A 16,458-nucleotide genomic window follows, 5' to 3' on the forward strand; every position below is an offset into this window, starting at 1 on the left:
ATTTTTCTATCAATACTATTTTTCTAGACATCTGGCACCTGATCGGGGAACAGAAATGAACCATGCAAAGAAAGATAAGCCCAATTCAGTTTTGGCTGTCAGACTGCTAAGGACACAAAGATTAAATTTAAACAAATACAGTTAATGCCTTTAAAAGGATGAAAACACTGCAGTTTTGTTTCTCCACTAGATTTTAATGCCCAAAGATATTAAAAGGACTGTTAAAAAAGAAAACACATTGCCACAGATTACTTGAATTCATGTCAATATGTTTGTTATTTAAAGAGCTTAATTACACCACGTTCTTTTTTTAGTTATAAATGCACAAATTGCACTATTGTATCTCATAAAGAATTATTTTGTTTGCCATGGTGTTCTAGGTATTTTTTCAAGCCTCCCCAAAACTATTTTAGATTTAAACGTTATTCCATGGTCAGTGTATCCTTTCCGTTATCATTTGTTATGAAGATTTGAATTCCATACTATTATGAGTATTTTGAGAAAATGGCAAAAATAAATGTGTGTGCTACAACTTTTGGAAGAGAGAAGCACAAATAAGCACCAAGTCACTAAGCCTGTAATCGTGACTTTTCTCTTAGTATATTTTCCTCCATCAAGCACAGTAATGAAGTCTTTGGATTCAGATACTAGAACTGTAATAAGTTACAGACTGCCAATGTCACTTAGGAAAACCATGAAGCATACTCCTAGAAGTATTTATGATTGGAGAGTTTATCTTACATTTTTAAATCCAGCAAAACCCACAGAATTTTAAATATATTTTCACATTTTTCCGGTATTTTCCTGCAATGTAATTTTCATGCAACCAATGTGTTGCAAGTTATGTATATTATGATGTGAAGAGAGGTCAGATACTGGGTTTATATTATGTATTTTGCTCTATAAATGCTTTGGTATTCTTTGCTAAAATACCTGTAACACTGTGGACTCTTTTTGCCCTAAAATTTAAAAAGTCTTATCCTTAAAAAAACACATCAACTCTCTATAGAGGAGAGATTAAGAAAAACAGACATTGTCAAGGATTACTTTTGACAGTTTTCCTCAATAAGTTTACTGATTAATAGAGCTTCCCAAAGTTTTCTAACTAGAATTTTTCTAACAAAAAATAATTTAAAATATGTCATTTTCTACATTTGATTTCATGTTTTCCATTTTTTTTTAATCTTTACAAGTAACTGAAAGTGGTAAAAATCAGTAGAAGACTCAAAAATAGTAAGATAATGTTTTAAATTGAAAAAAACAGTCCATTTTGATTCCCACTCTCTTCCTGTAAGCTATTCTTACTTTTCATCTCGCAGTATCCCTGGGATGATGATTTGTTGTTACTTTCTTACACGCAGAGTCTAGAATAGCTGCCAGATATTGGTGTTAACGATAGCAGTCACCATGCCTGCTATTTTATTTCATTTGTCCCAGGTAGAGAACAGTTTAAAAAAAAAAAAGTCTGGCGGGGGGAAGTACAATGCCCTGAACATACCTTAGAAATTCTCTAAGCAAGTGATCACACCGGTCCACATGTTCCCATTTCCTTGAGCCTTCTCTGTACAGAACCCTTATTACATGGGATTCTTTTTCCTTGAAGCTCATATTTTTTGTTGAAGGGAAGAGAAACATATTTATCTCCTTTTTTTTTTCCCTTCACTTAACTAAGTCATCAAGAGCAGCTGAAGCTCAAGTGTGCATTTATTTTTTTATGCTTCCAGCTAGATTCAGAAGCTCTCTTCAGTCAATCAATGTAATTGGCTTTGGTGATCAGAAACAACAGATTGTGTGCAGATATTCCTTTACCCCTTTCTAAAAACCCTTCTGTCTGCAGGAATTAAAATTATGGGGCCAAGGAACTAGAAGAAAATATTGCTCACTAAGGAGACTTGGTAATAAAATAGGATAGGATATAGTCTATCCTATAAAGGATATAGTCTGTACTATAAAATAGAATAGACAAATGCACATCAAGATTTATACTTCTCTCTAGAAGTACTTGGCACTTAGTGACCTGAAAAGATACTGGCAGTGAAACACCATTGGCAAAAATGGGGGAAAACCCTATGAGCATAGTGTACAGAAGTGTATTTTGCCCAAAATGTCCATTTCCCCACAGGAAAACTTGCTTTCTGCTTGAAATTATGATGCTCATCTTGCTGAAATTGAAGACTGCGCCGTCTTCAAGATTTCTGTGCTAGTGCTAGGGTCAAGTACAATCAATATGAAAGCAAAACTTCATTCATTCAAGCTCCTGACAGAATGATGGATAAAGTTGAATACATCACATGAAAAGCCAGCTCCATTATCCAGGGGCAGATATGTGGCGTGCAGATAAATAATGCCAGGCTAGTGGGACACCTAAGGTTAGGGAAAGTACCGCGTAAATGCAGCTTCTCTAGTGATGCAATTTGACAGCAATTTAAAGCCACTTTTTAAATTCAGGCATCTACATGTGAGTCTTTTTCCAAACAGGTGAGCAAAAGTGAGGGCCTGAAAGACAGACTGGGGAAATTGAACTAATTTGTCTCAATTGTTAAAAGTGAATTTTCAGAAATACCTTCTTTTTTAGGGACACTATCCTTCATTCACCTAAAATCTTTCTGAACTGCTGAATACACATGACTAGTACCAGTTACAGCAACCTGAGTTGCTGAGCAGTTTTATTGATGTGGACCAGAGAGGTCTAAAGGAGAATGCAAACAGATTCTGAACCTTGGCATAAGAAGGCGGGTGATTGTTCAACGAACACATAGATTGGTGTTTGCTATAAGACTATTCATATGTTTGTAGACAGAGCACAGCACGTTCATGCTGACCACTGCAGGAGTCTAACATCCACGCAGTTCAGAGGACCAAACTGTAAATAATTCAAGTTTCTTATTTTCAGTGGTGTAAGAGGGGTGCATATGATGAGATGATCAGAGCACTTATGTCAGATGTCTGAAATACCTAATGTAAACACTCCCTAAATCATTTAATCTCACTTCCTGTAAACAAAAGACCATGTCATTTTTTTCTCAGAAAATGGATTAAAGAGGATTTTTAGTACACTGCCTTAACCATTTTAAAGACTTGGAAAGATCCATCTTTTTCTCTGTAAAATATACCCAAATCGTTTCAAGGTGGACTATGCCAAAATTCAGCTTCTAGTGGTTGGACCGGTTATGTCTTTATCTGAAATATTTATCTTCCCCATTTTGTCTTCCCCATTTTCCACTGTCAGATATCGGTGTGTACACCATGATAAGTGGCTTCTCAGTGTTTCTTTGATAATGGGAAGATAGGAGGCTCAAGAAGTTTAAGTTAAAAGGCTTGTCTTTTTAGAACCTCAGTTATTCTGTGGTCCTGACATTTCTTTTTCCTTTTTGAGACGTAGATGAGCTGGGCATTCTTCCGTTAGTGGTTTTATGGATTCTGGATTATGTAGTACAGCAAGAACAAATTCCTGTTGATGCTTGATTTTCATCCCTACGTGTATAAAGACCACATTAACCCTTCCTTTTGCTGCAGTGTGTGGGGCTAGCCAGCGTGATCTCGTACTCCCTCTGGGCTACTCTCCATGACAGTCTCATACTGGCTAGGTTTTTTGTTTCACGGTGTTCTGTTGCAGTACGGTTAAATGCAATGGGGTTTGCAGTTGTTATCACTGAACTTTAGGTTGCAGTAAGCTTTAGGGTACAGTAACTTTAGGTTACAGTAAATTGTCCTCTTGGCGTTGTTTGGAATCCTGAAGTTGTGTAATCTACCAACTCTACCATAGTGTGTTTTAGCTTGTATTGAGATGTTATAAAAGTGAAATACTAAGCAACTCTGGAGCATAAACCAATTCCTAAGGTAAAATGCATGCATCAACCCTTTTCTGTGACATCTTTTGCATTAAGCTTTGAGATGTGTCAGAGAGTTCGCTTTTAATCCATTTTGATGTGCCTTATTAATTCCGTATAATTTATGCCATTGTTTAATTATGTTGCCACAGGGTACAAAATCAGAAACCTTGAAAACAGTCCACGTATGTTAAATCAAGGCAATCTAGATAAGGTATAGGACCTATAATCTTTAAATGTGTATCAAGGGTTTGTCAAAATACTCTTTCTTAAAGCATGACGTCTGGCACAATATACTATTAGCCTGTAAATCTTTATGGATATAGACCCAGTTTATTTATGTTGTTATTTATGCCCAAGACTGACATCTGGCTAACCAGGCATTACCCCCAGGTTATTTTTTCAAGCACCGAAATCAGGTTGGCCGTTTGCCAATTGTAAGGAAATCCCTCCATTTTTCAGGAGTTGTTAACTAAAGGTTAATATTTTTTCAGTTCTTCTAGTATGAGTTAGGACTGAAAAAAAAACTGGGAAATGGATTTAGGGTGGGAAGGAGGAGTTTTCAGAAGGAAAATCCATTAGGTAAGATGATACGGATCAATGTGCCAGCAGCGTGTACATAATAGATCTGCTCATGCTTCACTACGTGAGACTTTTCTGGTAGTACCGAGGTAGTCCGTTCTTGAGTCAAGTCAGTTCATGCAGAAGGAGCAGCTGGGTGCAACTGAAATCTAGCAAAGCACAGCTGAGATAGCTTGATCAAGTAAAAAGCACTTTGAAGAGTTTTTAAGTTCAGACTTCTTGATTGAGGACCTAGATCTCATTTGGTCAATTCAATGTGTAGTTTAGGGGCACTTTAATTTTCTCCCTGACATGAAGCTCTTGTATCGCAGTATCTGTAAATCAAGTCTTTTTCCTCTCTCTGTTTCTCTCTTCTTGCTGATATTCAGTGACCCACCCTCATTTCTGAGGTGTGTTACTGCAATGAGTTGCTAAGAGTGATGAAGCCGAGAGTTCTTAGGTAGCTCTATGTAGTTGTGCATTTAGGTATTTTTAATCCTGCCATAGCAGAATATTGTTTTTCACCCAGTATTATCACTGAAAGAAGCTGAGGAGGATGACGAGCACACTTGATAAATGCTGGTCTCTCACTTGCAGTGTTAAAAAATGCATAGATGCTAGATAATTATCTGGCATTCACCGCTGATAGATAATATCAGAAAAATATGGAAACAAAATAGGAACAAGGAGAAAATTAAACTACCAAAGAACTGTTCCTTAAAGTTTTCCTCTTCCTCTACAGCTCCTCTTTCCTGGAAATGCTGTTGATCTCTGTAGTGATTTTATCAGAGCTTGGTTTTGCAGAATTGAGCCTCCAATAGACAGAAAGAAATGTAAAAATGTTGGAAAGTTTCATACCTGAAAAAAACCCAACAAAATATCCTTTGCTTTCTAGAAAAATCACTGAATTTTAGAATTTAGGAAGATGGGAATTTTTTTGAGAGAGAATTCCAGTTTCAAAAAGGATGATATGAGTAGTAACCCAGAATATGTAATGTTACTCAGAGAAACCTGGTAGCTGTCATTGATTAAATATATCTCTGAGAACTTCATGTAGGTTTAGCCTTTACGGATTATTTTTTTTTACAATATGGAAATCTGTTAATAAATAACATTGTTAAGATTATTAATTTAGGATAATTTGATAGGAACATAACTGTGGTTCATATGTTTGGCAAGTAGAAAACAGAAAATTATTTATATCATTTTAAGAAACAGAAAGCAAGCTGGTGGAAAGCTTCATGCTGGAATCACTGTGTTTAATCAAAGAACTGACAAATGAAACAAAGTAAACATGTTGCTTACTTTTTTAGTTGACTCTGAATGAGACAGCGTTACCAGTGCGTTGAAGGATACCATGGAAATACAAAATAGTCTGGAGGGTAATGGACACTTCTAAATGGGGTTTAAATGTAGATAGACATTACATAATGCGTTCTAGACATGTGGCATTATATATAAGCATTGTTGCTGCAGAATGCTAGATAATGTTGTTTAAGCTCTTCAGCCCTCAGTACTCCTCCTTGAAGTCACTTTTCAGACATAAGTAGAGAGAAATCTGATTGTAGCGTTGCTGGAAGGGGAGGCTGCTTGTAAGAAGCCTCTGACTCTGTGCTCATAATCTCTTGAGTGTAGCTAAAATGATATGTCTGTTTACCTACCCAACCAAACACGGAAAAGAAGGGTATCGGTAGTGGTGTCAGTTGTCCCACAGTCTAGAAAGTTTAGGCTTCTTTCAAAATCAGAGCCCGGTATGAGTCCAAATGCAATTTCTAACAATAGCAAAGTTATTCAGTTAGCTGTCGGTCCTCCAGCCCTCGCTCACTGGCGACACAGACCGGTAGATACAGGGACTCCACGGGCTGTCGCCTGGTACCAGCACTCTGCGTGGGCTATAGCTCTCCCTTCCTTTTTACCCAAAGTACAGTTTGATTCCTGCCACAGATACAACTTAATTTTGTCCCTGTCTTGATTGCATTTACAACCACTGTGAATTCATTAGCTAAGTGGTAGATTGTCCCTCCAAATATGGATTGGTTTTGTCTTAAATACTTTGATTTTATATTGGTTTCAAAGCTTTCAAGCACATGTTTAAGACATGATGTGGAATATTAATAGTACGATGATACTTTCAAGTAGACACTTGCATAAAAACACGTGGCAGTTCAAAAGTTAGTAATGTGTTGCAGTTGCTGAGGATGAATTTTTACAAAGGACAGCTTGTTCACCTAAAAGAAAAATCATTAAAGCTCCTTTGCTGTGAGTTAGAACCTGAATGCAGCATTGCAAAGCAGTTCACTCTTTATTTTCCTGTACTGTTTCGCAGTCTGTGGATTGCTACCTACCTCCCTGCATTGTTTCTATTTTGCTGCTGAAACTTCAGATCAGCTGTTCCTGGAGAATGTGTGGAACAGCATGCAAAGCCCACTGCAGTCTTTTTCTTGGCTGGGGGAGACGAAAGGAGACTTCTTTTTGAGTTTTCTCTTTCAAAAGTTCTCATAAAGATTTCCTGTCACAGCAAAAGATGTAGAGCTCTCTGGGAAAAAAAGCAATTCTCACGTAGATGGTGGTCATTCAGATGTGGGTCCTTTTGACTTGGTATATCATAGACTTAAATTTCCATGAATAATTACTGATAATAAATAAAAGTTCAAGACTTTACAGTGACAAAGTTACCCCAGGAACAAAAGGTAAAGAAGGCTTTCCCAAGTGGTGTAAAGCATAAATGGAGTTAATGGGTAATATTTCAGTGGGGCAACCCTGCTTTGATAGCTCTCCCTGTAAACGTTATCATTCAAAACTAACTTATTTCTCCATAGTCTCCGATAATAACGCACTGATAGTGTGAGGGTCAGTGCAAGGCGGAATAAAACAGGTACAAACAATATGTCATGCCAAGCAGCAGTAACTGTAAGCTGGTAATTTGGAAAACATACAGACAAATCGAGTGTGGAAGTCAGAATAAAAAAAACCCAGGAAATTAAATTGTAGAATAGAATGAATCACAGAATGGTTTGGGACCTTAAAGACCACCCAGTTCCAACCTCCCTGCCATGGGCAGGGACACCTCCCACCAGACCAGGTTGCTCACAGCCCCATCCAGCCTGGCCTGGAACACTTCCAGGGATGGGGCAGCCACAGCTCTCTGGGCAACCTCTGCCACTGCCTCACCACCCTCACCAGGAAGAATTTCTTCCTCGTATCTCATCTAAATCTTCCCTCTTCCACTTTAAAGCTGTTACCTCTTATCCTGTCACTCCCTGCCCTTGTAAAAAGTCCCTCCCCACCTTTCTTGTCGGCCCCTTTAGGTAGTGGAAGGCTGCTCTAAGGTCTCCCTGGAGCCTTCTCTTCTCCAGGCTGAACAACCCCAACTCTCTCAGCCTGTCCTCACAGCAGAGGTGCTCCAGCCCTCGGATCATCTTCATGATATATAAATAGCAACAGAAAAATGGTTTTAGTCTGACACTTATAAGTAAGCGTACAGGAAGTGAAAGAAAAGTCTGAATATACAGTTGCAAATTGAGACAATAAGGTACACATTGCTGAAGTTAGCCAGTAAAACATCCAAATGCCAAGGTGATGAATAGCAAATAAAGCAAATAATGGAGAGCCTGTGTTGACAGGCAAAGCAGCACAGTGCTTCTATTCTGTACAGCAGCACTGGCTCTGCCGGTTTCTCCTGTTCTTTTCCCATTTGCCATATGTTGTCAATGATGCTGGCCGAAGCGGCCGTCAGGGAAGTGTCTCAGCCCAGCCATGTGCACGCAGCTCTGTGGAACTGGGCGAAGACCCTCTCAGGACCATAAATACTCTTCTTGTGCCTATGTACCCTCCTGTCCCCATTTGGTCCCTCTTGTTGCGTCCTCTCTCAGCGACAGTACAGCACTGCGGCTCTGCTCGAGTGCGTCGCTGAGACATCCCTTGGCAGCGCTCGCGTCCGAACAGTCGCTCTGGTTCTGGTCTGCTGGAACTCCTGACTGTGAGTACAAAACGGGCACAAGAGCAGGAAGTGTGAGTGGAAAAAAAAAAAAAAACACCACCAAAAAAGGTGTGAGATAAGGCAGCCAAGGAAAGCAGTGCTCGTTTACCTTCTGTTCCATTGATTTCTTCCTGCTGTGACTTGCTTTGTCCGGCTTCACGTGACAAAGTTTCACTAGCTTATTGCTCGTGTCACCATTTAATTCCTTACCTAATGGATAGGTAAGGATGTGTGACGTCCTTGTGATGTGGACAGGATGTGTGATTTGCTTCTTGGGTATAATAAAACAGAAAATTCACAGGCATTAATAGATAACTGTACTATCCTGGCAGTATGTTTTCCTGATGCTGGTCATTTAGTATATTAGCTTTTAAGATGGCTGTTGTAGCGGTGGCAATAGTATTAGACTATTTTTATATGGGAATAGTCTGGTTGTTCTATCATCACAAAAGGATGATCAGTGTCTAGTTTATCTATGTGCAGACTACATTATTGTCTCACAAAACAATGTCCCAGCGCTAGGATTGCTTCATTAAGTTTATGCTACATAGACATAATTATGCAGGAGCTAAGAATAGCTCATCTAATTGAAAATAACGATTATAGAGAAAGAACGGGTTTGATTACTGTTACTAAGCAAGCACATACCGTACAACCATTCATGAACTGCACGGAACACATAGGGGATTATACCGTGTATTTGTTTTGGTTAACAGTTTCTTTTCCCCATCCTGAACACAATCAAAGGTGTTACTGTTTACTCGCTCATTATCTTTTTTCTCAGAGACCTAGAGGGACCTGCAGGAAGGCAGAATGAGCTGATATGTATCCAGTAAATTATGACAAGCTAAGCTTTGAAATAACATTCATCATCTATCCCTGCACACATTTTAGGGAGGATGTAACTTAAATAAATCTTCTCCAGGCACCACAGATGAAACTGTCTATGTGGTTTTTTTATGTCTGTGTTTATACTAGTACCCTATGGGATTAAACATCCTTTTAGAAATGCAAAGTCTGCCATACTGTTAATCTCTTGGTACTCATTCTGGTTAATGCTAACATTTAATTCTTGTTTCGTCTAAAATACATAGAACTCTTGTTTATACCTTGAAAATAAAACTGGATTTTTACAGCGAAGTTGTTGAAAGTTTACATTTATTTGATTGCTGTTGATTAGTATCACCAGGCACATGGGATAAAAGTTGCTGCTGCTGTTGTCCTCTTAACTAATTTTTTTCTTACCTAAGTGTCAGTTTTGTGCTAGAATGTTATGAGAAGATTCCTGAGATGATGAAATTTAATATATCTGGTTTCAGAAATGTTATAAATATCTCTAGAGGTTCAAAAAACTCTGCCCGTTTGCCATGTTTAGCTTCTCCGTTCTAACGAACCATTTCATAGCTCTAGGCTATGTGCTAATGCTGTAGAGGCATAGAGAGATCACTGCCATCAGGAATTTTTAAACAGATGACTGTTTGAAATATGAAGTGGGGAGAGAAGATAGGACAAGCAGTGATGCAATCCTGCAGTAACACAGCTATCAATTTGCACAGTGTGGAGTCAGAGGCATTTGCACAAGCTGTTCTTGAGGGTTTTTAAGAAATAGCAGAAGGAAAAGAGTGGAAGCAGAGGGCAGATCACTTTACAAAACTATTCCAAACTGTTGTCTTGACTTCAGAAAAGTTGCCTTTTCAGATTGTTTTGGATTTGAAATTCAGTGAGTTACAAGAATTTAAAACTGCTAAGTCCCCTTTTATACAAATGCCTATTGAAGCATCAAACACATTTTCCATCCCGTTCCTTTCCGAAGTGGTCTGATTGTGGAAGACATTTCTCAATTTTTTGGGCCAACATACCTCAATTTTGCCCTTCAAAAAATTTTCCGTGGCACCCAGCATTGAGCATTAACTTTGAAATGTTATAAAGGTAATAGCATTCCACATTCCCCTTGAACACCATCTATCCTGGTCTCACAGACCTCCGTTTAGGAGTCAGTGTGATGGCGCAGCCTGACCTTCTGTACACTTCTGTATGCATTCTAGTAACGTGTATTAAAATCACAATCCCAGGTTTCGGTCAGAAACTTATTTTTTTTTCGATTTAGAAATTTTAATTATAAGCTTGGGCTGTAAATTGGGTACCTACAAGTAAATGTGATACAAGGGCAAGCAGGACTGAAGAACTGAGAGGAATGATGTGTTGATTCTGAAATAGTTTGACTCATTTGGAGTTTCTCAGAGCAAGTGGGCATAAGAGAGCACTATACCGTGTAGTGTATGGTAGCTGAGGACAATAATCCTTTGCTCTCGTATTATTGATGCAACTCATAAAAGATTCTCTGCATATAAACTGTTTTCTACTCTATACAGAACTGCACACGCAAGAGCTAAGGCTGATGCTGCGGATCAGGCTGCTCAGGCTGCTCGCCAGGAATGTGATATTGCAAGAGCAGTTGCCAGAGAACTTTCACCAAATTTCTACCAGCCAGGTAATTATAGATTGTGCTTTTTTGTGGCTAGGTTTTTTATTGCAGTGGAAAGGTTCTATGTTAAGTTAAAGAGTTGATTTAATTTTGAATGTTGTCATTTATACAGAAACAATAGTCATGAAGAGCGTACATTGCTCAAGGAGATTTTGTTTTCATTTTTTAATCACTTGGAGACTGTTGCTTTGTATAAAAAGGAGTTGAGTGTCGAAAAGTCAGTATCAAGCTTACAACTTTGCCTCAAATGAATAGCTTCTTCAGGACAATGTCAGAGACAGACATCAGAGAACATAAATCAACAGATATTTGGATTATTTCTGTAATGTCTTTATTAGGGGAAAGATCCTTGGCTTGGAATTCTTTACGGTCTTGGTTAGCTAAGGCCTGAATTCCAAAGAATGCTTTACCATTACACATCCATAACCTATGAGGGAATCTTCCTCTGTTATGCCTGGGGTGCTCTGTGGAACATTAGTCCCATACTCAAGATATCATAGAATTAAGTCTATTGTCACCTGTGTCAACATTGCAACCCATTTTCACCTGTCAGGAGGTTTGGAAAGTTGCTGTAGAAAGAAGCAAAGTGGGTTTTGCTTTGTTTTTCTGGTGATTTCCCTGAATTTAATGTTTTCATGTACTGCTCTTTGGTTTAAGGTTGGATACATAAAATGGAACTCCGTTTGCCAATTTAATGTCTTTTCATAAGTCTGTCCTTTCTTTCACCTACCAATTGAGTTGAGTCGTATCTTGTTATTACTTTTCAAGGACTTGCCTGCACTTGGATGCTAATATAGATTATAACTCTGAGATTCATTTTCACTTACTGTCATCTTCTGCACATCCTTGTTTGAGATACAAACGTGTTTATTCTAAAATGTACCTAAATGGTGGATGCAGGCTAATATCATGACCCACAAAATCAAAGAACAACAACATTCTTCAACATTTTCTAACAATCCACCTATGTCCTCCAATTTTTAGTGTAAGTGACCACTATATATCACTTGTTACTAAATCATTACTGTCAGTTAGCTTAAAGAATACTTGTTTTTTTCTTTATTCCTAAGTATTTAGTTGTAGAGAGCAATCTGCATATTTTGGGGCTGGAAGGGTTGGGGTGCTGTTTTTTATTTGTTTAGTACGTAAGTCAAGGGCTGGTCACTTCGTGCAGGTCAGAATCTCCATTCCCCTTATCAGTCTTGCAAACTTTCTTTCTACACGTCCTGATCTAAATTCATCTTTCTTGAACATGACTGTCCAGAACTGTAGGCAAAGCTCACTTTGTTTGTGTGAGTGAATGTAAATACTTAACTATTGCCAGTAGTAAGACTTCACTAGCTTTAAAATAGTATCAATATGTACCTTTCACTGTTGGAAAGATCCTCAGTACAGCCTCTCCTGGGGACTTATATTACTGGCCCATACTTACTCCTATGATACCCAAGTCTTTTTTCATTATTTCATTCTTCCATCAACTGGTGAACTCCCAGTTTATAGCAACAGCTCGTCTTAGCAGTCATAAGTTAAGAAGTCATAAGCTTAGCCATGCAAAGAACTAGTAACAGGGACCTTGTCAAAGGAAAGCTTGATCGAGACTAGAAGTAAGAGGGAATTAAAGCATTTGGAATGAAAGTATTTCAAAGCTGCCAAACCCTGGAAATAAAGAAATGGCTAGAGTACTCGAGAGAAAATGCAAACATCTGATGGTTTGAAACTTGACACCAAGAAGTTCCCCCAGATCAAGAATTTGTTAGGGGTCTTTTCTTGCTTCCTGCCACAGGATATGAAGTAGCATTACTGACGAATTCGCTGAGATTTGGGAATAGAAGGTGTGGGACTCTTATTTTCCTCTCATTTAGAAATTTTATTCCAATTACAGAAGGGAAGAGTTTGTATCCTTTTGCCAAATGCAGCTGTAAATGTGTACAATGATGTAACAAAACATTTCTCAAAGTTTACTTACTCTATTCTTTGCATGGAAATGTCTATCAGTTAGCTAGCTACCTATCAGAAGATAAATACCTCTTTTGGAATCTAAATTTTAAATTTCCTCATTGTTTTCAAGGAGGGCAAATACAGCATATTTGTACACGTTTGAAAAAAAAGATGCTATTCCCATTGCTTAAGTAACATTAAGATGTCAAGATGTTAACTAATTTCAATTATTAACTCTATTTCTGTTAATTAATCAATGTTAACTAAATTTCAGTTATCCCAAACAAGCTGCAGCAGAACACCAGATTCATACATCATTGTGATCCTTTCAAATACTATCATGTCAAAGATACTTTCCATCCTCAGTGTTCATGATGCCTTTTTCAGATACGTTCTTTCTGAGTGGTACCAGTTAACCCTGAGACTCACCTGTACATGTATTTGCATTTAAATATTTCCCAAGTGTCATGCTATGAGTTACTGGACAATGTTATCATTAGCTTTTGTCATTTACGGTAATAAAATAGATAAATATTGTTAAGTATTTACATTCACTCACACAAACAGCAGTAAATATCTACTTTTCAAATAGCATTTCTCACATGTTTGAATGAAAACAAGGTAACCATTATTACTTCACAATAGCAACATCTTGGTTTTCTTCTGTTGCTTGAGCTTTTTATTTTTACAGTACCTTCATAAGTTTCTGTTAGTGCTACTAAAAGGTAATGATAACTATTGTATCTCTGTCTCTGAAATTACAGTTAAGAGAAAGCTTTCCATTGTGCTAAATTGTCCTGAAAATAAGTTATTGTGGGAAAGTGTAATTTTTCTCTCATTGGTTGAACTGCTTAGTACAGTAGGGAAGCATGCTGTCAGCAGCTAATCAATGTGTGTAGTATATCAACAAGGCTCTTGAAAGAGAGACAAAAAAAAGTGAAATACAAATACCTCTCTATAAACAACAGTTACGCATTTTTTTCTGTCTTAATGAGTGATCTCTGCATTACCTGCAGCCTAAGTCCATTTCAATATTTGAAAATCTTTTGATAAAGCTCTTAAATTTCAGATTCTTAGAAAGCAACCTTCTGGGCCATATAGCCCAATATTACACACAATTTATAATTACAGTGAATATTCATCACACATTGTACCATGACATTTCTTACTTCCCAATTACTTTCTCTCATGTTTCAATTTTATGTTCATTAAGACATTCATCAGAAGCTTACAAGAGGTCCTAGCTTTGAAATGTAATTTAAAAGGAGACTGAAAGGAGAACAAAGTCGTAGGAAGCAAAGTAGGATCCCGCGGGTAAGAATAATAATATCAGTTTGAATCATGAATATTAAGGTAGAATCATAGAATCCTAGAGTCGTTTAGATTGGAAAGGACCTTTAAGATCATCAAGTCCAACCATAAACCTAGCATGGCCAAGCCCACCACTAAACCATGTCCCTAAGCACTACATCTATATGGCTTTTAAATATCTCCAGGAATGGGAACTCCACCACTTCCCTGGGCAGCCTGTTCCCGGGCCTGACAGCCCTTTTGGGGAAGAAATTCTTCCTAATATCCAATCTAAACCTGTCCTGGCACAAGATTTAGCTTTCCCAGTAGTTGATTACCTTAATATTTGCATGTAAGGAAAGCAAGTACGATTGAAAAGGTCAATGCCACGGCGTAAGGACGTATAAGGTTACAGGGAGCTGTTTTCCCTAAGCTTGTTCGTATGAGTCTGAGGCAAGACCTTGCTTCTACTTTTGCTGTAGCAGAGATTTGGCTGGTGATTAATAGCTATAAGGATGGTGTATCTTTGCAGAGCCCTACCCACAAGGCTATACATTTTGTAGATTTAACAAATATTGTCATCTTTGTAGAGGCCATGCTTTACACGCCTTTTTGTCACCAAATAAAATGAATTTTGAGAAATCCCAGCTCTGAGCTGTTTGTTTCCTCCAGGCATCACCAAACTTGTAGATGTGTCAAAAGAGAGCATACCAGGACAGGAAACAAATGAAACCTGAGTCATATCCTCATTCAAGGGAGTCATCCAGGCACAGTTTGAGATTGTCTTTGCTTAGAGAAGAACGATAAGTGATGTTTTGTGTCTCTTGTTAAAAGCTAGAGAAGGGCAAATGACTACAGGGAGTGCCGTATCAAAGGTGTAACAGAAAAGATAGGCTTTTGATGCCCAGTAGAAAGGGGGAATATTGTTCTAGTCTTGCACAAGGTTAGTGGATGCTTTGACTTACCCATTCATTCTAAATTCCGCAGGCTGTCTCTAGGATATAGTCTTGTAAACACACTATCAGGAGGTGAGCTAAAGTATGAACTTGCACAGACTGGACAGCTAAGCCATAATTGTGTGCACATATATATCCTGCAGCAAATGGATACTGCTCTTTCATTCAGTTTGAATGAATAACATTTGATTAAATGAAAGAGGGGTAAAACCGCTTAGCTGCAGGGTAAGAGCAGTTTGGGCACTTTACCATGGAGCAATTAAGGTTTGGAAATTCAGATCTGAATTGTTTTATGGCAGATTATTTGTCAGGCCAGCCAGCTGCCAGATGAGTATATATGGCTCACCAGAACAATTCGTCCAGCCTTTGACCTCCTGAACAGGGAATGAGAGAAATCAAGGAGCAGTTTATCAATTAGCGTGCTCTAAAGACATGGACAGAATTTCTTTAGGTGAAATAGAGGAGCAGAGAACAAAGATTTTTCTAATGAAAAGAGTAAGAATTTGTCAAGTTTTACCAGTATTTTTTCCTGTAATGTTTGGTTACTGTTACAGTATCAGTATTAACATGCTGAACATCACTAGTTTCAGAAATAAGCTTTTTAAGCTTATGATAGGGCAATTTCTAATGGTCTCTAATGCCTTAAAGAGCAACTGTGGTTTACATTCTCTTTTGACCAGTGATGGATGTCTGTAGCCTCAGAAGAAAACACATCCTTCCCATCTTCCTCCCCTCTGTCAGCTCCACCTCCTTCAGTTCACAAATGCAAACTCCATATGGATCGGAAAGAGAGATTTCTGCCTGATGCTAATTAACTGGAATGTACTGGCTAAATGCATGTGGACCAGGCCAGATATTTTTATTTAAAAAGCCAATTACAGTGAGCATTTTGCCTGATTAGAGTTACCAGCCATGCTGTCAGTTTGTGCCTTAAAGCATACGGAAGCTCACCAGTTATTCTTAGTCATACAAGAGCCTGTTCATTTTCTGAAGTCATTCGACATACGGCTTCATCATCCTCACACAACTGTTGTCGGGATACTTGCGATGGCGTCTTTTCTCTACAGTTTACTGCTTCCGTCCTCTTTCTGCACAACTCTGGAGAAGCCAGAGCCTATAGAAGTATCTTGAGGCACTTCTGTTCTATCTAGTGATCAAAGAAGGAAGGTGCGTTAAAAGACAAGGTATCAGTTTCAAGCTTTATTCCTGTTCTCCCCTTTCTTTTTGTAACTCTCAGTCCTCACAACTTGACTTCCAAATTTATCACCAGTCTCACCGAGCCCTAAGTACAGATGCCCCCACCCTTCCACATCTTTCTTCCACTCACAGTGTGAGTTCCATCCAGCTTGCTGGCATTCTGCACCCATCCTGCCCCACTGCCGTAGGCACGTGCTGGCTCAGCCCACTCCATAGCATTCC

General features: G+C 38.4%; 1 protein-coding gene across 1 annotated transcript in view; it reads left to right on the forward strand.

The window, feature by feature from the left end:
* JPH1 (junctophilin 1) overlaps positions 1 to 16,458 on the forward strand; it is a 79,433-nt gene that overhangs the window by 38,059 nt on the left and 24,916 nt on the right. Inside the window, exon 2 of the mRNA XM_009707517.1 lies at positions 10,743 to 10,861. Coding sequence (XP_009705819.1) covers positions 10,743 to 10,861 — 119 coding nt within the window. The remainder of the gene's footprint in view (positions 1 to 10,742; positions 10,862 to 16,458) is intronic.

The sequence above is a fragment of the Cariama cristata genome, unplaced genomic scaffold (genome assembly GCF_000690535.1).
Source record: "Cariama cristata isolate BGI_N322 unplaced genomic scaffold, ASM69053v1 scaffold12639, whole genome shotgun sequence".
Lineage (NCBI taxonomy): Eukaryota > Metazoa > Chordata > Aves > Cariamiformes > Cariamidae > Cariama > Cariama cristata.